Raw genomic sequence first — 23,460 nt, 5'->3', positions numbered from 1 at the left:
ACACCGGAGTAGGGAAAACCAATGCCTTAGCAAAAACAAAGAAGCCTTAACCCCATTGATGATGAATTATGATGTTTTGGACAATGGGACTGATAATATACGTGACCTTAAAATTGTCAATTTGTCCAATAAAGTTCTTGATACTGTGGAAACTTCAGTTCTGAGTAAAGGTTTAAATTTTTGTCCCACTCAAAGGGGGGACTTTGCTGATGTCCATGTGGACCTGTTCAAATTTACAAAATTATTGAAGCTAAAGGACTTCTTTTCCAACAGGGTCTCGGGAAAGGAGCATACATCAGAGAGGCTAGGTGAGAGCTTACATACTTTTGCGTCCATCTGGGCTGTCCACTGCCTCATGACTTTAGATGAGGAAGAACGAACAGAACTACCGGCTCTGATGGAGGAACTGGGTATTACTCAAGAGATATCCAATGACAGTGGTCTACACCCTAGATCTAAATGTATTCCTACTTTTGGTTATCACTCCAACATAGACCTTTTTCACAAACAGGTTACAGATGAGCTCTACAAACTAGAAACTTCCAATCAGCTTAATTTAGGAGCTAAAGCCAATCTCACTCATCCAGAAAGAGAAGCCCTTAAAGGACTCAGGGCAGATGCCAACCTCGTCATCCGTGAAGCGGATAAGGGTGGGAGTGTTGTAATCATGAATCGTGACGATTACTTTAATGAGATCAAACGTCAACTCAGTGATCTGCACAGTTATATAGAGATCAAAAGTAACCCTATACCTGAAGTAACAATGGTGATTAACAGCAGACTTTGTGAATGGAAAGATTCATGTCTCCTTACGGAGGATGAGTTTAAATTTCTACATGTGTCCCATCCTTCCTTTCGATACATTTATATCCTCCCTAAAACTCATAAGGGGGGGAGGGGTTTCCACCAGGCAGGCCCATTATCTCAGGGGTGGGCTCACCCACTGAGGGCCTGTCACACTATGTTGACCTCAAACTTCAGAAGTATGTGCTCAGCTTTCCCTCGTATATCCGAGATAGAAAGGATATACTGGTCAAACTGAAGGACTTCGAGTGGTCAGATGACCTTACTTTTGTTATGCTGGACGTGACTAGTTTGTACACTTGTATGGACAAAAAACATGGACTGATGGCAGTGCAATCTTTCTTGGATAGAGAGGATGCTGAACTTTTCTCCCAAAATGAGATGATCCTGCATATGATCAATCTGATTCTGACTAACAACTTCTTTCTTTTTGATGGTCGTTGGTACCAACAGACCAGTGGTACTGCGATGGGTTCAGGTTTGCTCCTTCGTACGCTGCCTCTTTATGGGGTGGTACGAGAAGGAGCATGCCTGGGCCCGATGTGCCTCCCCCTGGACCAACAACATCGTGTTTTGGGGGAGGTACATCGCTGACGTCATCTGTCTCTGGTCAGGCACCCTTGAGGACCTGGAACAGTATTTCCTGTACCTTAATGACAACACTTTTAATGTCAAGTTTACTATGTCATATGACAAAAGTAGTATCAATTTTTTGGATGTTACTTTCTACATTCAAAATGGTCGGATACAGAGCAAACTTTACCGGAAGGAAACTTCCTGCAACTCGGTACTACATGCGTCTAGTGCGCATGCTAGCTCAGTCATTAATAACATCCCCTTTGGGAAGCTTACAAGAGTTCGCAGGACCTGCAGTGAAGAAAACACGTTCAGGGTGAATGTTGATGAGACCAGACAAAGATTTTTGAAACGAGGGTATGACCACAAAATTGTTGACAGAGCAGTATCCAGAGCTGAGTCACTGGACAGAGATTCAACTCTATGTGATAGACCTAAACTTAATGCATCTAATAGAGATGTGGGCAAGGTGAGATTCATCACCCAATATACGGCACACAGTAACAAAATATTCAATGTGTTCCATAGAAACTGGCATCTGTTGACTGATATTGTGGGAATTAAAGATCATATATGTGAAAAGCCATCCATCACTTATAGGAGGGGTGTATCTCTACGCAACTAATTATGTCCGAGCTATGTCACCACGCCCCCTGGCAAAGGTATGTGGTTACCAACCAAACCGGCTGGTTTCTTTGTCTGTGGGACATGTATAATCTGTGACATGGGTAGGAATAAGACTACCACTTTCTCTTACAATGGTGACCGACAATTCAAAGTTACTCATTTTTGTAATTGCAACACCTCATATACAGTTTATGTTCTTGGTTGCCCTTGTGAACGCATTTATGTTGGCAGTAGTATAAGGCCACTGAAACTGCGAATACAAGAACATTGCCAGGCAATCATCAATAGGAATACTAAACATCCTTTGACTGAACATTATAACTCTGAACATCAAGGTGATGACACATTCTGGTTTCATGCGATTCAACATTTTCCTAATAACAAGAGAGGTGGGGATAGGGAGTTACTCTTAAGGAGGGAGGAAGCGAAATGGATTTGTCGCCTTCGGGCTATCAATCAGGGACATAATTCAGATAATGAAATGCACCATTTCCTGTAGCCTGACTTTCTTCCTCCCCCCCTTTGGGTTTATCCTTAGATTATTGTCTCTGATATATCTATATGGCATATGACATTTGATTAATTGGTTACTTTTTTCTTATGCGTTGAACCTTGTATCCCTATCCTCGACTTGGATGATTGATCTCTGAAATTACCTGACAATTGCCTGCATATACATATGCATTATGGTACTGCAGGTCTATCCTGTGCTGTGTACTTGTATATATTTGGAAATCTTTTCAGTTTAATCCCTGCTCAACAATCCTGAACTGTATGGATTGAGGAAAGGTCATGTACTTTGGTGACCTTTCTACTGTATTTTTTCATTTTTCTTTTTCCCTTTTTCTCCTCCCTCCCTTTCCTATTCCCCCCCCTTTTATTCCCTTACTTTTTTCCCTTCCATCTCTTTTTTTCCTTTCTCCCCTTCATTTCCCTCTTTTTTCCCTCCTTCTTTTTTCTTTCTCTCTCCCTTGCCTCATATAATTTTACACTTAAACACTCTATCATGACAACTATATTCATGTCTCTTTCTGGCGATTCTAGATATTGCTTTAGCCCTTGGTGAGTTATTATTTTTTCATCTCAATGTATCATAGTTTGCAGCCTATCGGCATTTTATTTTATATAGGTCTGTTAGTATTTTGAGTTTTTCTTTATTAATTTTGTATGCTGTGTGTGTATTAATTTTTTTCTTTTTTGTGTAAATTGAGTTTGTCCTTTTGGTAGCTGGTTATTTTTCTTTAAACAACTTGTGGATTCCATAGGCAATTGAGACAGCAATCGATACTCTGCCTCAATGGTCATCTTAATGGTTATCGGAATTGGCTATTACATTTCAAGCATGGCGGCCGTACTTTCCCATAGGGTGCCGCTTAAGCAGTCTCGTGTACTGCACACTAGTGACCATCAGGCGAACCCAGGTTATCCCGATCATGTGACCAGGTTCCGATCTCATTTATTCCCTTATGACATTTTATAGTTTATATTTTTTTCTAGTTTATTAGGTTGTATCAAATAACCTTTTTGTACTTCGTGGGTTATATAGACAGTATTTGATACCCTGCCTCAATGGTTATCGGGACTTGGTTAAACAATCTAGAAGATGGCGGCCGCATTTTTCGTAGGTCTGATGTACTTCTCACACGTGACCGTCAGGTGAGCCCTGTTTTCTCCCGATCACATGACCGGGTGCCGGTCTTTAAAATCACGATTTGCAATCGCCATGGTGGTTGGCGTCCTGCACGGGGGATGGTCCGGTTGTTATCCTAATGTGAGGTAAGCTTGGCGGGTATTTTACTATTCTTGGACCCACTCGGCCCTTGGGTCAGTATGTCTGTGTATTGTGGTCAGGACATTTTTAACGTTTGGGTCGGGGTTATCTCCGTGTATCTGAGTAAGCTTAGTGTATGTCTGTGTACCGATGATTTCACGTTTGGCAATTTTATCCTTTTGGCCTGTCGAGGATAAAAATAAAAACACTCTTTTTTATGTTCGGATTGGGTTTCCGGTTAAAACGCAATTAGGAAGGGAAGGGGGTTCTTCTCTTTCTCTTCCAGTTTAAATTGCCCCCACATATACAACTGGTACCCATTGAGTAGTTTATCCTTTGGGGATATTGTCTATGTTTCTCTGCAGACACTACTAGGATTAACAGTGTGAGACTCTGCTCTGCAAAATGTGGGATACTTACAGACAGATATGTTCATTTAGTGTGTATATATATTTTTTTAGATTACCGATCTAGTACATTGGCCCACATGGGTAGTTCTAAGTAATTTGTTGATGGAATTTTCAGATCATCACTTCTCTTGTTTCAGATTCAATATATATTGCAGCTTATCAAGGACTGCACATCTTTTTGACGTCACCCAGTTTGGCCAATATCAATATTTACTATGTGTAAGTTACAATGGATTTGTGTGTTATTTCTCTTATGATTGATCTTGAAGCAACGTTCAATAGATTTATGTATGTACAATTTTTAGAATTGGTGATCCCCTTCACATTCGGGTCCTAGATTTTTCCTTTTTACAGTTTCGTAATGATTTGCCGCTGGATTTGCCTTTTGAATTGCAATGTTTTGCCAAGCTTGCCCTCCTGGTGGTTACTATATGAGCTATGTGCATATGCTATATTTTACTGACCCTTTAACACAGTTACAACGTGTTAACGCTTGACTTGGTTTTTTAAAACTATAACATTCCGGCAAGTTTTGTCTCTTTAGTGATTATGGTGCGGGCTGGATACATACGCTATTTGTTATTGTACATGGTGGTATTGTCCCCCAATACAGTCGCACTCTTTTTGTGTTGACTCATGGACCCTCAGTACGTTTCTTTCTACCTTTCAGGTGACCTCTACAAGTTTCTAAAAACTATCATCTTCTGATTGTAGTGACTTACGACCCTCCTGACGCATTTGTACATATACGTGGATTATCCAGTCACGTTTACAACAATTTTTTCTGGTGAGGTTCTGTATTCTGTGTTTTACACTGTGTCTCTAGCATTTGTTGTTTGCTAGTTCTTTACATTTATATATGAGCTAGTATACATTTTAAAAAACTTATATAATTTTTTTTGTCTCCAATTTTAAGGAGTACTATCCTTATTTTTCTGGATTTCGTTTGAACTATATATTTACTCATAATGCCTGACAACATACATCATAGTGGACGGCGCTACTTCTATCCGTTCCTAAGATCTGTACAGGCTCCAGTTCACTTGATCCTGGTGAGACTTTTTTGCAATTTATTGCAGTGCCTTGCCCTTTTCCTCTTTTATTCATCATAGTCTTTCGGTAATTCGGGGTATGGTCTTTTATGATAAAAACTGTTTTGTTTCTTCCTTCTAGTTCCCTCCCCCAATCCTGCCCTTTTCTCTCCCCCTCCCCCTTTTTTTGCTATTTTTTCCTTTTACAAAACAATTGTTAAATATATGTGATTGTGCTATTTGACTGTAGGATATTGACATCTTATGATTGTTTTTGCTCCTATATAGTAGGATATTACTTCATATGACTGTCTTAGTATTTGTATGTGATTGTCTGTTGTTCATCTTAAGTGCCATCTCATAGTTGTTGTATTCATCGTTTTTTAATGTGATAACTTATGTCCTGTATTGTATATGTTTGTATGTATTATTAATGTATTTGCATGTTTCACATTTGGTTTCAGCCCTGACGAAGCTCCCGAGTCTGGGAGCGAAACGTGTTGGCTGTTTTGTGCACCTTGAAAAAAGAAAAAACTAATAAAAAGAAAAATATTTTTATACACTAAAAAAAAAAATGTATACACTATTCTTCGTTTCTGCGAAATACTTTGACTTTGGTGCTGCCTCCACGTATCTCAAGGATTTTAGATATTACCATTGATCTATCATTCACACTTAGCTGTGAATCATTGTTAAACTTTGATAAACTTTTTTACTTAGCACTGTTTAGTCTGTTTACATTTTACAGTGATGTATGGTAGTGCACCCAGTGTCTAGGACATATGTCCCCGTTCTCATTTACTTTCTAAAAGTGGCATTTCGGAATTACAATTTAAAATCTGACTTCACCATAAGTTTAGATTGTGATTCCAAAGATACCAGACCTGAAGGGTTTATCTCTTACCAACTGGAAATTACACTTAAAGAATTTAATAAAATATAGGCACAATCCTTGAGAAAAGTGTGTCAATAGTGATTTCACTATGTTGGGGCATTTTAACTTTCCCTTGGAAAGTTCTGATAACAGTGATACAGGAGCTCTAACTGAAACTCTCGAAGGACAAGTAATTTCTCAACTAGTAAAAGTACCTACCCACATAGCAAGGCACATATTAGATTGGGTTTTTTTCAACAACCCCTTAGTGGTTATGAAGGACTCAATTCCTTTAACCTGGTCCAACCACTATGCTGTCCTGTTTGATTTGAACCTTAAACAAAAACCCAGCCCTAGAAATATTCTTACCCAAAATATCAAAACCCATGCCTGGAATAAAATGCAAGGCGAGACCCTCAACAAAATCCTATTTGACACTATGCCTCCTCCTTCTAATAATCCAGATGACTCCTCCTCAAACTATACCAAATACCTTCAGTCTGCCATAGACATTACCACACCTCTGAAAATCCTGAATTCTAGGAGGAATAAAACTTTCATCCCCTGGTTCACAGAAAACCTTATGCTACAGAAACAGGCATGTTAAAGACAGGAGAGACTTTGGAGGAAGGAATACATCCTTGCTGAAAAAGAAAAATATAAAATCTGCCTAAATCACTACAAAGCTCTTCTGTTCAAAGAAAAAACTTCCTATTTCATGCAAAAGATAGTCGCTGCCTACAACTCATCGAAAAAGCCGTTTCGTGTGGTGTCCAACTTGATGTCACCCTCCTGGAATAATATCTCACATAATAGCCAAATGCTTTGGTACCCTGGCCAATTTTTTCCCAGATACAGTGGTTCAGATATATAATAAATTCAATCAATACCCTTCCTCAGATATAGGCATCCAATCACAGCCTTTTTTGCCAGAAGACATCTGTAACCTCACTGGGTTCTCTTCATAATCATTATCAGAGGTGACCACCCTCATCAGATCCACTACATCCGGATCTCCTATGGATTCCTGACCTCCTAAAATTACTATTCTGGTCTAAGAAACGGTAGCTGCCTGTGTAACAAACATTTTCAACTCTATGTTAAAACATAGCATTTTCTCTACTGCACGGAAAGAAGCTTCCATATTGCCCTTGTTGAAAAAGTCCAATTTGAATCCCAGTGATCCTAATAGTTTAAAGCCTAGCTCCTACTTACCCTTCCCGTCTAAAATAAAAGAAAAGGCCATTCAGACTAAGATAACTCAGTTCCTGTCTGATCCTCAATTGTTGGACGCCACTCAATTTTGCCACCCAATTTTGCTTTAGAAGTGGTCATAGCACCAAGTCCACTCTTGTTAAAACCACTGAAGAAATCAGGTCCAATAGTTGATGATGGAGGTATTGCAGTGCTAATACTCGATCTATCAGCAGCCTTTGACACAGTCGACCATAAGGTTCTGGTCGAGCATCTCAGAGCTGTCGGGATCGAGAGGTTGGCACTTAAACTCTTAAAATCTTTGTTGTGTGAAAAATCACAAGTAGAAGATGTGGACCCATCTGTGTCCAAGCCTTTGTCACTACCATGGGGGGTCCCCCAAGACTCTGCACTCAGTCCCATGTTGTTTAACATTTATGTTAACCTTTGGCCTCTCTCGCCAGATCAATTGGGCTCAATCTCACCTCTTACACAGATGACACCCAAATTGTGGTGGCTGTCTCTTCTTTAAACAACCAGGCAGGGTTCATATTTGGGCGAATTGTATGACTTATTGGCTTTCCTAATGCTGGTTTCACAAACCTGGTTATGGTCCATTGCCCCTCTTTCTCCCTCAGCCATCTTCACTTCTACTTATTCCGTTGTCCTTGACTGGGAGAGTTCTGCCTTGGTGAGTGGTTTGCTACACATTAAGTTGCTATACTCACCTTTAACCTGATGTGTCAGGAACTCTGGCAAGGACTGGTGCCAGGGAAGACAAAGTAGGCAAAATGTTGGGTACAGAGCTGCCTAACAACACACAGAGAGTCAGAGGAGAAAGGGGATCCAAAAGAGAAGCAGGGTTGGAGACAAAGCAGGGAATTCTAGGTAATGGAGTTTTTAGTAAGCGCAGACTGGCTTTACAAAATCCAGCATGGATCGGGAATGGATGGAAATTTCTAAACAGTGTCCAAGAGCCAGGAAATAAGTACAGTGGAAGGTCCCATACTTTATTTGAACACTGGAAAGCACCACAGGTAGGCCTCCTAGTGGTGAGCATGAGAGCACAGGGAGCGCATTGTGACATGATGAGTTTTGGAGGCACTCAGTAGCTTATGTTTTTATTTCATGAAGTGGCATCATGTCTTCCAGATGGAGTCTCCCTTTCGTCAGTGCTTCTTAGAAGGACATGAAGGAGTAATGGTTCCATGTGACCTTGACACATACAGAGAAACAAACTCAAATCTCAAGGACTATGATTAAAGACATTAAATTGAATACAGCCATCTTGTTTCTCTCAACCCTTTACTACAATTATTTAAGATGTACTATTTAATGTAAACTCATGAGTTATTTGGTTTTTAATTATTAGTTATTTTTATGTTCTGTTCCAAGTGATTCCACCTAGTGTATTAGTCACTCTAACTTTCATTTTGTGACATCATTTTTGGAGCAAAAGACATTTAGTTACTAGATTTTTGTTATTGTTTTGGCGTTCATTTCATATTATAATTATTGTTTTAATCTGAAGTTCAAATTTTATTTTTTGACTCTTGTCTTTACTTATAATTGTTTCATCCTTATTTTTATTATTTATTCTCTGTAGTCCTTCTCCCAACCCTTTTCACTTAGTTATGTTTGTCTATTTTTTGTTTTGCTCTATTAATGTTAATCTCACTTTTTTCAGAAGGTACTACCCTTCCTTTAACCATGCCTTTTTAAGTCTGGAGCTAGCCAAGAACTTTTGATGTTTTTTTTTTTTTAAATATATGTACAATATACTTAGTTTAAAGGGGGGTTCAGGCAGCTTCTTCATCCATTGGTCTGTTGCTGTGCCATTCACAGTCTGCTTCCTTCCTCTTCAACATACAGCATCGGGCAGGGGATCAGCCGGCTTCAGGCAATGGATGAATTCGCTTTAAGTGACTGCATTTTGCTCTTTAACAAGGAGACCACCCGCATACAAGCTAGTTCACTTCTGCGCCAATGTTTTTTTCTATTATTTATTAATTTGATGTTGCTTTTGAGTTTAGAGTCTGATGTAACAGCAGGACACTTTATACCAGATGGGAGCAAAAGCCACATGCCATGCTTTAGTGGTTCCTGTCTCCTGCCAATGCTGTTGTAAATTCCTTCTGAAGTGTCCTTTGTTTACTGTTTGGCGGCTGGTATTTCACAGCATGACAGATTGCGTCCAATTGAAATGTTTGGTAGTACGTTACTGTAAGCTTCAATGTGATACAGGTGAATTCATAAGTGGACAATTCTTCAGAACACATTTATTCTCTAGTCAATTTCACCAATGATTCTTTAATAAACGTTGCCCAGGAATAAAACAGTCTTTATTGTATTTAATTTGCAGCACTTGGTTTTATTTATTTTTTTATTTTTTTTATTTGTCAAAACAGCAAAATACAAATCATGCACAGCTGTCTGCCTACATCCCATCTCGGGCCAGCGTTGTGCCAAATTGTCTCATGAGTTAATTGTGCCCAAAACAAGAGGTCCAAGTATCACCTTGGGCCTATATCAAACTGACGATGGTATCTCTTCAGTAAAACGTCGTTGTCGGCAGATGTGTTGAGCCCTGTGCATAATGAACAAATCAGATCATTTTTAACATTTCCTCCCGCCCCCCCCCCAAAACAACCATCCCTCCCCAACAACTCCCCAAATGCTGCTCCGTGTATGTGATGTTGAGTAAACTATGAGTGCGATGTGGGCTATGCTGCACGACCTGTCCGACAGCCCCAAGGGATACCTCTTTTATCCTCTCCCCCATGTATGCAGTGACCCCCACTTTAGTATCACTCTGCTGTGTAGACACTACCCTGTTCGCCCCCACTAGTGTCTGAGTCCCGGGTGAGCTCCTGTTCCTCCCCCTCCCCTGCTGTGAGGTCGTCTACCGCTTCCCTGGAGGTTAAGTACGTCTGGTATAGTCCCCAGAAGTTCTTGGGTCGGCTACGGGGTGGGAGCAGCTCACTATAGAGCTCCGCTTGTGTGTTACAGTACAGCAAGTCATGGGACCACCGTTTCAGCGTCGGTAACGGGCCCCTCATCCAACACATTGCCACAACTCGTTTGGCGAGGAGCATGCCCATGCTCACCAGTTTCCTAACAGGCACAGGGATCCCTCCCGCAAAGCCTAGCAGGGCGAGGGCCGGGTCCATAGCCAATTCCATTTCCACAATAATACTCATTTCCGCGAACACCTTGCACCAGAAGCTATGCACCCCCGGGCATGTCCATGCCACGTGCAGGAAATCCGCAATCGGGGCCTGGCATCTCTCACAGTGCGGCGTGTCACGAAGACCATATCTGTGTAGCCTCTCCGGCGTGTGATACACGCGTTGCAAAAATTTAAAGTGGATCAAGCGATGTCGTCCGTTCAGTGAGATCCTTCTGGAGGCCGCACAGCAATATGCCCACATATTGTCATCTATCTGAGCATTCAGGTCGGTCTGCCAGGCTAAGCGCGCCCTCGTGTATTGTAGCGCTGTATGTTCGTGTCCTATCTTATTGAGCTTAGTTATTAGCTTCCGCGGTGTCTCCGTGGCTATCACATATGCTAATTCCGGTATCTCAGGGGGTTCCTCCATGTCAGGGCCTAACAGTTCAAGGAGTGCACTCCGCACCCTATGATACTGGAAACGGTGAAGCAAGGAGGGTCGCTCCCTCCCCCGAGCTAACTGTTCCCATGTCTTCACTTTCCCATGTTCAAACAGGTCTCCCAGTGTGTGGGGGCCCAGTTCGCGAAGGGACCTGCAGACTCCTGGTTCCGCCAAAGGGGGAAGCCATAGCGCCCAAGGCATCGGCATATTCTGTGCGTACATCAGCTCTTTGTCTTGCCTCTGTAGTATGGAGTGCCAGGCATGGTTAGTGGAGAGGAGGGAGTCCAAGGTTCCCACTCTGCGGTCCCTTGGGCCACAGATTGTTGCTGGGAGTGGGGTCGGGTCCGCAAACAGCCTCTCCAGAATTACATGTGGGACGTCCCGGCCACCATGTATCCAAGTGTGGAGGTGGGCGGCCTGCGCGATTCTGTAATAACGCTCCATATCAGGCGCTGCTAGTCCCCCTTGCTCATACGGTAGCTTAAGGACCTTCCACTGCACTCTAGGCTGCTTCCCAGCCCAGGCCAGCCGTATGAAAAGTTTTTCCACTGTGGTGAAGAAGGCCTTAGAGAGGACAATTGGTATGTTATTAAAGAGGAACAGGAACCTCGGTAGAACTACCATTTTCATTATGGCAATGCGTCCCATCAAAGACAACGGAAGTTTAATCCAGAGCTCAACATCGTCTACCAATTTGCTATAGGCAACTCCGTAGTTTTCTCTAATCATAATGTCAGGGTCCGTGTGGAGCATTATTCCCAGATAACGAATCGGCTCTGTGGACCATTGGAGTGGGTATTCCATCTCGAAGGGATCCGTGACAGGGGTCAGGGGGAACGCCACCGATTTGGGCCAGTTAACTTTCAACCCCGAGAGCGCTCCAAACCGGACTACCTCCCTCAGAACCGCTGAGAGGTTATTTACCGGGTCTCTGATATACAGTAAGGTATCATCCGCATACGTGGATATACCAATCTTGTAGGTGGGGTAATTAATAGCTTCATATGAGTGGTATTCACGAATCGCGCAGGCCAGCGGCTCCGCAACCAGAGCGTAAAGTAGTGGCGAGAGGGGGCATCCTTGTCTCGTGCCCCTGCTGATGACAAATGGGTCCGAGACTGCATCGCCCAGTCGAACTCTCGCAGTGGGTTTATGATAGAGCGCGCCTAAGAGCTGGAGGAAGAGGTCCCCCAGGCCCAACTTCTGAAGGACTCTGCGCATGAACGGCCACTCTACAGAGTCGAACGCCTTCTCCATGTCCAAGAAGACTGCAATGGCTTTGACGTCCTGCCTTGTGTGCTGTATGGCCCCCATCACGGTGCGTATGTTGTACGTGAGATTACGTGCTGGTATAAAACCTGCCTGTTCGGGGGCGACCAGCTCAGGGGTGACAAGTGCCAGCCTGGTCGCCAGCACCTTAGCATAGAGCTTGGCGTCCACGTTTAGAAGGGATAGCGGGCGGTATGAGCCCGGTAGATTGTGGGGTTTCCCTGGTTTCAAAATAGTCACAATTATTGCCTCTCTCATAGAGGGCGGCATGGCGCCCTCCTCGCAGATTTCATCAAAAAGGGTCGAGAGGTGCGGCAGTAGCTTATCCTTAAATGCCTTGTAGAAGGTCACAGTTAAGCCGTCCGCCCCTGGGGCACTTCCAGACCTCATGCCATCGAGCGCGTCCGAGATCTCCTCCTGCAGTATGGGGGACATCAGGAAGTCCCTCTGCCAGTTCTCGAGGAACGGCATGCTGATATAATTTAGGTAGTTATCAATTTGATCCTCAACCCCGGAAATCTTGGTAGTGTATAGCTCCGCGTAAAAATCCCTGAATTCAGCGAGGATATCCCCCTCCTCTGTCAGCAGAGCCCCCCCAGCCGATTGCAGTTCTGTGACTACCTGTCGTCTCCTGGCGCCTTTCATAAGCCTGGCTAGGAGAGAGCCTGGTCGTTCCCCCTCACCATATGTGCGCGCCGTTGCATATTTGCCCAGGTGCCGGACTTCCCTGTCTGCCTCCTCGTGGAACTCCTTCAAAAGCTCCTGCAGTGTACCGTCTTCTGTGGGGGTCGAGCCCGCTAGGTGTTGCCTTTCCCGTTCTGCTATTTGCCCCTCAAGGTGCGTCAGTCTGTGTCTAATTGCCTTCAAGACGCTGGAATGTTTAGCCATGGCAACCCCTCTGATATAGACCTTAAAGGTCTCCCACACCGTCCCGAAGCTGTCCACTGAGCCCACGTTAGTGGAAAAAAACGTATCTATGTCCTCTCCCATTTCAGCTCGAAATGTCTCGTCTAGAAGTGAGTATGGTGGGAATCGCCATGTGAATGGGGGTATCCTCTGCCTGTGGGTGTTGAGTACCAACAGTATAGGGGAGTGGTCCGACAGTGTGCGGGGGAGCATCTCACAGCCTATCACAGTCGCCAGGAGTGGGAGTGTGGACAGCCAGTAGTCTATTCTGGTGTGAATATTGTGATATGCAGAGTAGTGTGTATACCCCCCCCTGTCCCTGTGTCTTTCCCTCCAAATATCCACTAGCCCCAGTCTCACCATTTCAGCTTGCATTTGCTGCGCCGCTGCTGCCGGGTGCCTAGTCTGTCCCGCCGACCTATCCAGCTCCGGGTTGAAGGTAAAGTTAAAGCCCCCCCCCACAGCATCCTATCTGAGGACCACTCCACGCAGTGCCCTGCCAGTGTAGCGTAAAAGTCGGGAGAGTCATAATTCGGGCCGTACACGTTCATGACCAGGAAAGTCTGCCCCTTGCCCGTGCATCTGCTCAGCACAAACCTCCCTTCCGGATCGGCTCTTATTTGTGTGAGGCTTAATTTGGATTTAGGGTTAACCCACGTGAGAACACCCCTAGCGTGGGTAGTGAATCCCGCATATGTGGAGTTACCGTGGAGTCCCCTGTGTGTGAGCATATTACTGTCGTTGTGTAGGTGCGTTACTTGTAGCAAGGCCAAATCTATATGATGTCTTTGGAAGTATTGCAAGACCTTGCGGAGCTTACGGTAATCATTTAGCCCCCTCACGTTCCATGTTAGAGCTTTAAGAGTCTCAGTGCCACCCGCCTGGTCCCCATGCTGTGTGTCAGTCATTCCCAGTGTGGTAATGTATCATGAGAGGAGCAATTCTTGTATGTAGTAATCCAGACAACTGTGTTCCTTCCCTGGAGCCCGGATTGATTCTCGTCGTAGGCAGTGAGTAGCGAGACATAGGGACAGTAATACAGTGCAAAGAGCAGTCACCATGCACCCATTCATAAAGTAACAACACGGAGCATACTGAAACCCCCCCCCCAAACAAACCCCAGACCAGAACGTCCAGTTCCCCCCTCCTCCCACAGCCAACCAACCCCAACCTGGTATGACCGAGTACCCCGAGTCCCTCCCCTCCTCCCCCTACAAAACCCCAAAACATAGTCCCAACTCAGGCCCAATCTGAGCCCAAACAGCTGACAGCACTGGGGCAGAGGTAGCCAGACTAGTCTCTCTGTAGTTCCCTCTCCTACTGGAACCTCTATGCAGTGTCCATCATCTGCCCCTTCGCCATCGCCCCACCAGTAGAGAGCAGTAGTGGTCGTTATTCATGGTGTTCTGCCAATGAACCAGGGTCCCCGCTCCCTCCCCTCCGGGACCCCCGGCTACACCCTCCCCCCTCTGAAGGTGCGCCTGGGCACTACCTCCATCTTAAGTCAGTAACAACAGCTAAGGGGCGACCCCACAGTAGTACTAAGGCAAATTGCTCCAATCTCACCCATTGTCCATCGTGCGACAGTCCAGCGGCTGCAACAAACTGCTCAGTGATCGCATTGTCCGCTTCCCCATGGTGGGGTTGCAAGGGCACTCAGGCAGTAGGGTCTTCCTAATGTCCTGGAAAAACCCCCCCTCTTCCTCAGTCTTGCTCCTCGAGGTCATTATTACCGGTCTGCTCCGTCGGTCGGGTCTCCGGACTCCCTCGGCGCTCTCTCGCCCAAACCTTCAGGGATTTTTGTAGTTCTTTGGGGTCTGTGAAAAAATGCGAATGTCCCTGTTTGTTGATGCGTAGCTTCGCTGTGTATAACATGGCGTAATCCAGGCCGAGTTCCCTGATTTGCTGTTTGTACGGGGCAAATCTTCGTCTCTCCTCCTGTACTTTCGATGTGAAATCAGGATATAACGATATGTCCATTCCTTCAAACTGCAGTTTCCCTTTCTCACGGGCAGCCCGCAGGGCTGCGTCCCTGTCCCTGTAATTCAGTAATTTAGCTATGATCGGCCTGGGGTTGGCGCCTGGAGGAGGCCGTGGTCCAAGTGTGCGGTGGGCTCGCTCAACTATGAACATCGGGGAAAAAATTTCCTCACCCAGGAGCGTCTTCAGAAGCTTCTCGACAAATAGTTCCATTTTACCTGTTTGGGTCGTCTCCGCCACTCCCGTAACGCGGATATTGGAGCGCCGAGAGCGCGCTTCCAAGTCCTCTGACTTCTCTTGGATGACCTGCAGCAGACGTCCGAATTGCTTGCGGTCAGCATCCCACTCCATTTGTGCCTCCTCTGCCTCAGTCAATCGGCGCTCCGCCATGTCTATCCTTTCCGCGTGCTTGTCTATCCTTTCAGTCATACGGTCCATCCGGTAGGACAGCGCATCAATCTTGTTACCAATGGCAGACATGCCTTCCTGCAGGCCCTTTTCCATTGTCGTGAGCATTCCCTTAATTTCCGCGCATAGTGTGGCGCCTGGCTCACCAGTGGCGTCCGGAGATTGGGCAACCCGCTGATCTGGCTCCTTGTGACGCCGCTGGTCGAACGACAATTTCGTCTGCGTTCTATCCCCTTTGCCCATGGTTGGTTCTGGGGGGGGGCTGTGTTCCCGCAGGCCGATTCAGTTCCCAAGTCAAATCGCTTCACGTCGCCACCACCGATGTCCAAGGGGGGTGGCAGTACTCCGCGTGGGCGTGGGCACTTCAGGCTCACTGTGCCGCTCACTGAATACCCCGTCGATGGCGGGCACCCGCAGGGGTCTTGTGGCTCAGTCGCGGTTGTATGAGGGCGCCGCCCAGTCGATGCTGCGGTCGCACGTGTCACTAGGCTCGGAGCATGGCAGCAAGCCCCTCACTCTCCAGTGCAGCCCGGGCGGCCCAGGGCAGTATCGCACTCCAATGTGCGGGGTGGGTCCTCAGCACTCAGACAGTGGTACACTTCCCAGCCCTGAAACTGTGGCCCCTATGCTGTGGCCTGCACGGTTGTCCGAGAGCCGGGGGGCTAGCGCCCAATCCGGGGGGCTATGGCTACAGCCACCCCACCCCCTCCCGGCTCCTCAGTCGTTCCAGGGCCGCCGCTGAGGTGCCTGTTGCCCCCCGAGTTCTGCAGAGTACCTCCGAAGTCCAGTCCAGGGGTCCAGGGCTCCAAGCAGGCAGGGCGACGCCGGGCTCCGCCGGCCCCCAGGGCATGTGGTGCGTCGCGGCCGCACGTCCAGTGACGCAGCGCGGCTCTATGCTAAGGAAAGGCCGGGGTTTCGGGCCCGGTCCAGCGAGCGCTGGAAAGCTTGCCGCAATGTGGGTTGCCGATGTCGGCTCACGCCCAAAAGCACACCGGAGGTCAGCCGGGGTCCGGGGCAGCAGTTCCCACTTTTACTGCACGGCGTCCACTGCTTAGGGAGGATAAAGTCAGGATAGTTTCAGGCGATGGCGAGGAGCTCCGCTCTTACGCGTCCGCCATTGACGCCGGCTAGCTCCGCCCCCCAATTTGCAGCACTAGTAACACAATTTTTTATTGACTACTTTCTTTTCTTCTTCCTTTCTCTGCTTATTCTTTCTTTCTTTACTTCGGTTTTGCTTTGTTTCTTTCATTGGTCTTTATTACTTTCCTTCTTTCTTGCTTTCACTATTTCATTCATCTCTTCCTTCATTCGTTTCTTTATCTTCATGTTTTAGTCCTTCTTTCCCTTATTCCTTCATTCATCCTTTGCTTCTTTCTTCCTTTGCTTTTTTCTTTCATTCCTTCTTTTTTGTTTTTGTTTTTTATTTTATTATTTCATGCCATCTTTACTTCTTTCTTGCTTTCTTTTATCTTTCATTCCTTCTATCCTTTGTTTGTGCTTTCTTTCTCTCTTGTCTTATTTCTTTCCTTCCTTCTTCCTTTCTTTCCTTTTGGCTTTCTTTCTTTCCTTGGTTCCTGCTTTAAATGTGTTCTTTCTTGTACTCATTCCTTCTCTATGGCTTTTCATTTCTACTTTCTTACTTCCCTTCTTTCTTTCTGTCTTCCTTCTTTCCTTCCCTGTTGCCTCTGTGTCTTTCTATCCTCATTTCTCTCTCTTTCTTTTGATTTATTTCTTTCTCTATTTTCTTCCATTCTGTGTTTCTTTCTTGCTTTAATTCATTATTTCCTTGTTTCTTGCTTTAATTCATTCTTTCCATCTTTCTTGCTTTCTTTTTTTATATTCTTCTTTCTTTCCTTCCTTCTTTTTGCCTGTCTGTTTTCCTATCCTTCTTTGTTTCTTCCCTTCTTTATTACTTCTTTCTTGCCTTTCTTCTGTTTTTCTTTCCTTCTTGCGTTCTGTCTTTCCTTCTTTCTTGTCTTCTTTTTTGTTTTCTTACTTTCCTTCTTTCTTGCCTACCTTTTGTCCTGTCTCTCTTGCATGCTTTCTTTCCTTCTTTCTTTCTTTCCTTCTTTCCTTCCTTTTTCTTTCTTTCCTTCTTTCTTCTTTCTTTCTTTGTCAAGGGCAAGCGGCTGGTAGCCAATGGCACAATACTTGCCTTTTTTTATAACACAATGTGTATTTGATTTCTGTACAACACTGCTGTGAAAACAATTACAAATGTATAGCGCTATCACAGACCAGATAATTACAGAATAAATCACATTCCCAAACCATAAATGGCCCCCCCACCAATGCCCTACCCTGTCGTGCTTTTGTGAACAGCCATGTGCAGTACAGTTGACCTTCTCCAATTGAGAGCACTAGTCCACTCCTGCCCTCCACTCCACTGGGGAAGGGGCAGTAGGGGAGTTCCATCTACGAGCAATATCACAATGTTTGGCTTTTTGGGTCTGTTTTAGACAAGTCCTTTTGATTTTACTAAAATTACATGCATGACATAGTTAATTATAGTGGTTTTCAGACACACTTCATCCATTTGCCTGTGGTTGTGTCATTCAGACTTTTTTCCAACATACTAGACCAAGCATCAAGGGACAACATGTCACCCCACTTCACTATGAATTATGGCATGCTGCCTTTTCACAAGAAAGCTTGGCAGTTCGGACTGGACTATTCCTAATGAAGCAGGGCTGATAATGATTTGCATATATCTGGGTTCAAATTGAGGTGGCATGGTGTGCAGAGTAACAATACGTTGGGATGCGGCTCGAGTGGTTACCAGAGGCTGAGATTAATTCAAGTATTCCACCCATCACTGTTTTGTATATATTGTGGTACCCTCCCACAAGGAACACATCCACACACAGAGTAGTTCCCTTGAGTGCCAGGAAGTTTTACGGTAATGTGTGATTTTTTTAGACCAAAACATTTTTTTGCCTTTTGGTCATATTTTATGTTAAAATGACACACTCCCTGCAGCTTTCCAAACAATAAAGTTCTGCAAAAGCCATGACATAACAAAACAAGAATTGAGAAAAAGCTGGCGGACGATCCCAGACTTACTGGATTTGCCAATGCTTGTTTAATGTTGCTCTCTTACCATTCCTTTATTTTTCACCCTTCCTTCACTTATCCCTTAGCTTATAACTATTATTCCTACGTATCTTTCCCAATTTATTATCTCTCAAACGTTTTTTCATGATATTTTGTTTCCCAATTTGAGGTGCCCGATTTGACTTCATGTCATCATAAGATAATCTCCTGCGTTTCACATTAATGGCTCTCAAGTATCAATCGAATTTAGGAAAGCAGTTGATATTAAAGTTAGAAGGGGGGCATTATGATGAGGTAGGAGCAAAGTAAAATAGACCAACTTACCATAAATATAAAAGACGGATGGCCATCCAATGTACTGTACCAGTATTCCTGCCAGTGGCATGGCAATCACTGCTCCAGCATATGACCCTAGAAATTGATTAGACCACAGAATATGTTATCCATTTCAGATGACAGCCAAAAGAATGTTCTGATCATCTCTTTGCGGCTCTAATTATTTATTGCATGTAATGAAACCTTCATTGGGCAAACAAAATAAGTGCAAAGGTTAATTCATGCACACGTGGTCCAGAAAATAGACTGACAGCAAATCTTGTGTAGACTCAAAGCAAATATAGTGTACCTCGTACAGTTCCTGAACTAATCCTGGGATTCTTTGTGAATCTATAAAAAGTTAGCAACCTGAACCAAACGTTAAAGGAATCCTCTATGGGAGCAGGTCTCTGAATTATTGTGAACCATGTCATTATGAATTCGTGGGCTGGTCAAGAGAAGTGTTTGAGTCAGTGAGCACTAGGTGAGATACAAAAAGGCATGGGAAGGATGGAGGCCTAAATTACCTTTAAATCTCACACTGCCAGGCTTAACAAACCAGCCAATTTAGAAAACAAGTCTAATTTAATTATGTGTCACTGACTGGGGTCGAGCGATTTGAAAGACCCACATTTTTTGAACAAGTTCTTTCTACAGCTGCCTGAGGTCTTGTAGGGAAATAGTGAGTATGTCCTCCCCGGATAGACTTATGGATGAATTTAGAATTTGGAGGACGCAAGACATCCACCAAAATGCAAATGATATCCTAACCACCCATTTAGAGTGCACCTAACTCTATAAAGGGCAGTCAAGACATTCACCACTTTTTGGTGGATGTCCCACCTCCCTCACCCCCAAGTCATGCCTTCAGTATTTTGTGAGCATTGTTCATCAGCATTGTGGCGACAAAGCTTGCATGCTAGTTTGTGTTAAAGAAAATTAACCGTGGTATAAGAGAGGGATGCACCACTATAATTGCACTGCATGAAGAGGGGGAACACTCATTTAACAGTGGCAGAACAGAGCACATATTGTAGATAGAAATCCTCTCAAGTAATAAATAGAGTCCCTAACCCTCAATTATCTGCTTAATGCAGTTCCTAATCCTGCATTTCTAACTGTTCCCTTAACATAGTTATCTCAGGTTTAGAGTGCCATAATCTGACTATCAGTCATGCTATGTGAAAAGATATTGGTCAAGTGTGCATTGTACTTTCAGTTCTGTATCTTCTGCATTACTCAAGTTAGTGTGAAGGTGAACACAGCAACAATGAGGTCTTCAATTCCAGGCATCTCTGGGGTAAGCAGATATGGTACTAAAATTATTTAGAAAGCACCCCGCAATCTTTACCACCTGTATATCCTATCTAGGCATGTTTTGGCTACCTGGTTACCTAGAGCCAAGTTTCTAAGAGGTTTAGTAGCTATCCTATACTGCCTCAAACTTTATTGCATTCTTCATATATTCATTCTCCTTATGCGCTGCTGCATCTACCAAATCAATATGAATGGGCCCCTCTGTCTCGATGTGTTCTTCTTCAGGACCTGCCTACCCGCCTTGTTGTTCTCTAATTCCCCAAAGGGTGTGTAGTTAGAACTCTGTCTGCCACCTCATGTTTCTGTGTTCGGCTTCAGCGCCTCTGTATTGCAAGGTTTACTTCACCCCCTGTTGCTCTCTGCCCTGCTTCTCTTAATCGGCCTTCTGTACATTAATTCCCCCTCCGTCACACTGCTTTCTCTTTCACTCCTGCCTCGCCCCCCCTTTGCACTCTTCAGGAAGCTGCTGATTGGACTGGAATGTAGCACCCTTTAAGCTTGCTTGAGAGGACAGGACAGGGGCTCCATTCACAAACCTAATTCCCATGAGTAGGCAGGGCCATGTACCTGGAATTTCTGTAACACACAGAAACTCAGGGGGAAAGTCGGATAGTCCAGCCGAAGGAGAAATGCCTGTTTTGCCACAGAGTTGTGGTTATATATCAACAGCAGCACAGCAGGTGTGGACGTTGGCTTGTTGTCTAACTGCCCTATAACGTATTGCTGCACATACATGGGAAAATTGCATGTAATCAAGGAATGTTCAATTCAGCCATCTCTTGTATATTTTTGAACATATTTAACCCAGTTTCGATAACCTCAACATGTTTTATAAATGCATAAATACAATATGCAAATCAGAACACTTACCACAAAATGATGTTGTTACTAGCCTGCTTCTTTCCAAAGGAGGGGCCCATTTACTCCACATACCATGGCATGCTGGATAGGTTACACCCTAGAAAATGTGTTTATGTGCATAGTTAGGTTAAACTTAATGCTTGCAAACAATTTCTTAGCATTTCCCTGTAAACTGTTAAAACTTTATTCAACCACAGTGTAAGTATATCACATAGTACACAAGAAAGCAATCTAGCCCTGGGATTATACACCTCTATCGCTGAATCTGTGCCCTACCTTGACAAATGAATTACTATATAAGCAGTGTGAACAACACACAGGGCCTGACATTGCAAATGTGCCCCCTGAACCCTCAGTCACCTCCACTCATGTATAGACAGGCGAACCATAGGTATTCTATTGATGGAGCCCCTGTTGGCTCTGTGGAAGTAATATCTCCTTTGAGAGCCCAATGTTTGCCAGAGTATGGGCAATACACAGCCCACTCTATTTAGGGTGGATGGTATAATGTATTTCTTTCCTGTCCATTACAGCCAGAAAAAACCTGGTGGTGAGGAACTGGGCAAAATAGTAAAGATCTCCACAACCTGGGGAGATACTCCTGGAGTGTGGGGGCCATTCATTTTTTGTTTAACAAAAACAAACTCCCTCTTTGGTAGTGTGTTTTTGAAAAACAAAAAAAGTTTGTTGAACAGCCATCAAAAGTGAGAGCAGCCATACACCAAACGTTTAGTATGTTGAAGAGAACCACCATAATGGGGTTCCCTTCTATGTAAGGAGATGATCACTGGTCTGTCAGCGTGGCAAAGGAAAGCCATCCTGATGGGCTCTACTCCACATGTCAAGTTCTAGATCAGACCCCTGTCATAGACATAGCACTGTTCCAATGCACCGAAATCGCACTAGGCCGCACGCTAATTATTCCAATTTTTGGATCTGCATATACATTGCCAAACTTATCCTTGTAATTGAACACACAACTCAACTAATATCTCGAAACCTGACAAGAAGTATACATTTCTGTTACTGTACAGGAAAATACATACAGCTCTTTGACCAGTCATAGCACCCAGTAGCAGTCTATGTCATTCTTACAGTACTTGGCACAGGCGGATCACTGAAATAATATCGAGGGACAGAATATCGACCATCAAAAATATCGTTGACAAAATATCGACAGTCAAAATATCGAGTTTCTATCTACAAACAGGTAAGTACAAAAATATCGAGTTAAAAATATCGTTTACAAAAATATAGTTGTAAAAAATATCGTATTTACTAAAAACAGTGTTAAATTAAATTAATATTAATAATTAATTACTAAAATATACTTAAAATTACTTAAATTAACCTATAATAATTAAATAATTAATGAAAGTTAAATAAATATTTTTTTATTTCATATTTATTAAAACATATATATATAGTAACAAAATATAATAAAATAATACCCAAAAACTGAAAACTGACCCTGAACCCTAAAAATACCCCTTTACCCAAAAACCCCAAACTGACCCTGAACCCTAAAAATACCCCTTTACCCAAAAACTTAAAACTGACCCTAAACCCTAAAAATACCCCTTTACCCAAAAACTGAAAACTGACCCTGAACCCTAAAAATACCCCTTTACCCAAAAACTGAAAACTGACCCTGAACCCTAAAAATACCCCTTTACCCAAAAACCCAAAACTGACCCTGAACCCTAAAAATACCCCTTTACCCAAAAACCCAAAACTGACCCTGAACCCTAAAAATAATTTTTTTACTATATATATTATATACTTACATATTTTCACTTTCTATATTATTTACAGTCGATATTACTTCACTTACCTTAAAAACGATATTTTGGCTGTCTATATTCTGTCCTGTCGATATTTTGTCCAAACGATATTTTTGACTCGATATTCTGTCCAAACGATATTTTGGAGTCGATATTATGTCTGTGCACCGGCACAGGCAATACAACTCGTCTTGCCCTTTAGTCACTACTGCCATTCTACTATTCTAAGTTACATATAGCTGTTCCAAAAGACCTTACTCATTCTCTGCATCACCCCAACCCTTCTAGTGGTAAACAGAATGCGACACATCCACTGATGCGCCTCAGTCCTGTTCTGCAGCAGCTGCTGCTATTCCAGTACTTGAGTTCACCTAGAACTGTTCAGTGCACCTAAATATAAATAGTCCCATGTAACGCTAGTTCCCTAATCTACCTGCTCTGGGACACATAACAAGCTACAAAAAACATTGACTTACAGTACCCTGTGATATTACCGCCCCCAGGCAGCGCTGTCAATCCCACTCTGCAGGCTCTTCTAAAATTACAAGACTGATAACCACACAAGACTCTGTCCCTGCACCTCCACCTGACAGTCTCCAGCCTCCAGCCTTGACAGTCCAGAACTGGGAACTGCGTGTAGCTTTTCCAAAGCATTACAATATGGCTCC

General features: G+C 44.0%; 1 protein-coding gene across 1 annotated transcript in view; it reads right to left on the bottom strand.

The window, feature by feature from the left end:
• Window positions 1-23,460, bottom strand: part of LOC144763537 (vesicular glutamate transporter 3-like) — a 311,868-nt gene that overhangs the window by 167,745 nt on the left and 120,663 nt on the right. The window contains exons 6-7 of the mRNA XM_078649214.1: window positions 21,018-21,105; window positions 18,840-18,926 (exon numbers count right to left, since the gene is read on the bottom strand). Of these exons, the coding sequence (XP_078505340.1) occupies window positions 18,840-18,926; window positions 21,018-21,105 (175 nt within the window). The remainder of the gene's footprint in view (window positions 1-18,839; window positions 18,927-21,017; window positions 21,106-23,460) is intronic.

The sequence above is a fragment of the Lissotriton helveticus genome, chromosome 1_1 (assembly GCF_964261635.1).
Source record: "Lissotriton helveticus chromosome 1_1, aLisHel1.1, whole genome shotgun sequence".
Classification (NCBI taxonomy): Eukaryota; Metazoa; Chordata; class Amphibia; order Caudata; family Salamandridae; genus Lissotriton; species Lissotriton helveticus.
The sequence above is the reverse complement of the archived record's forward strand: the minus strand, read 5'-3'. Positions and strand labels throughout refer to the sequence as shown.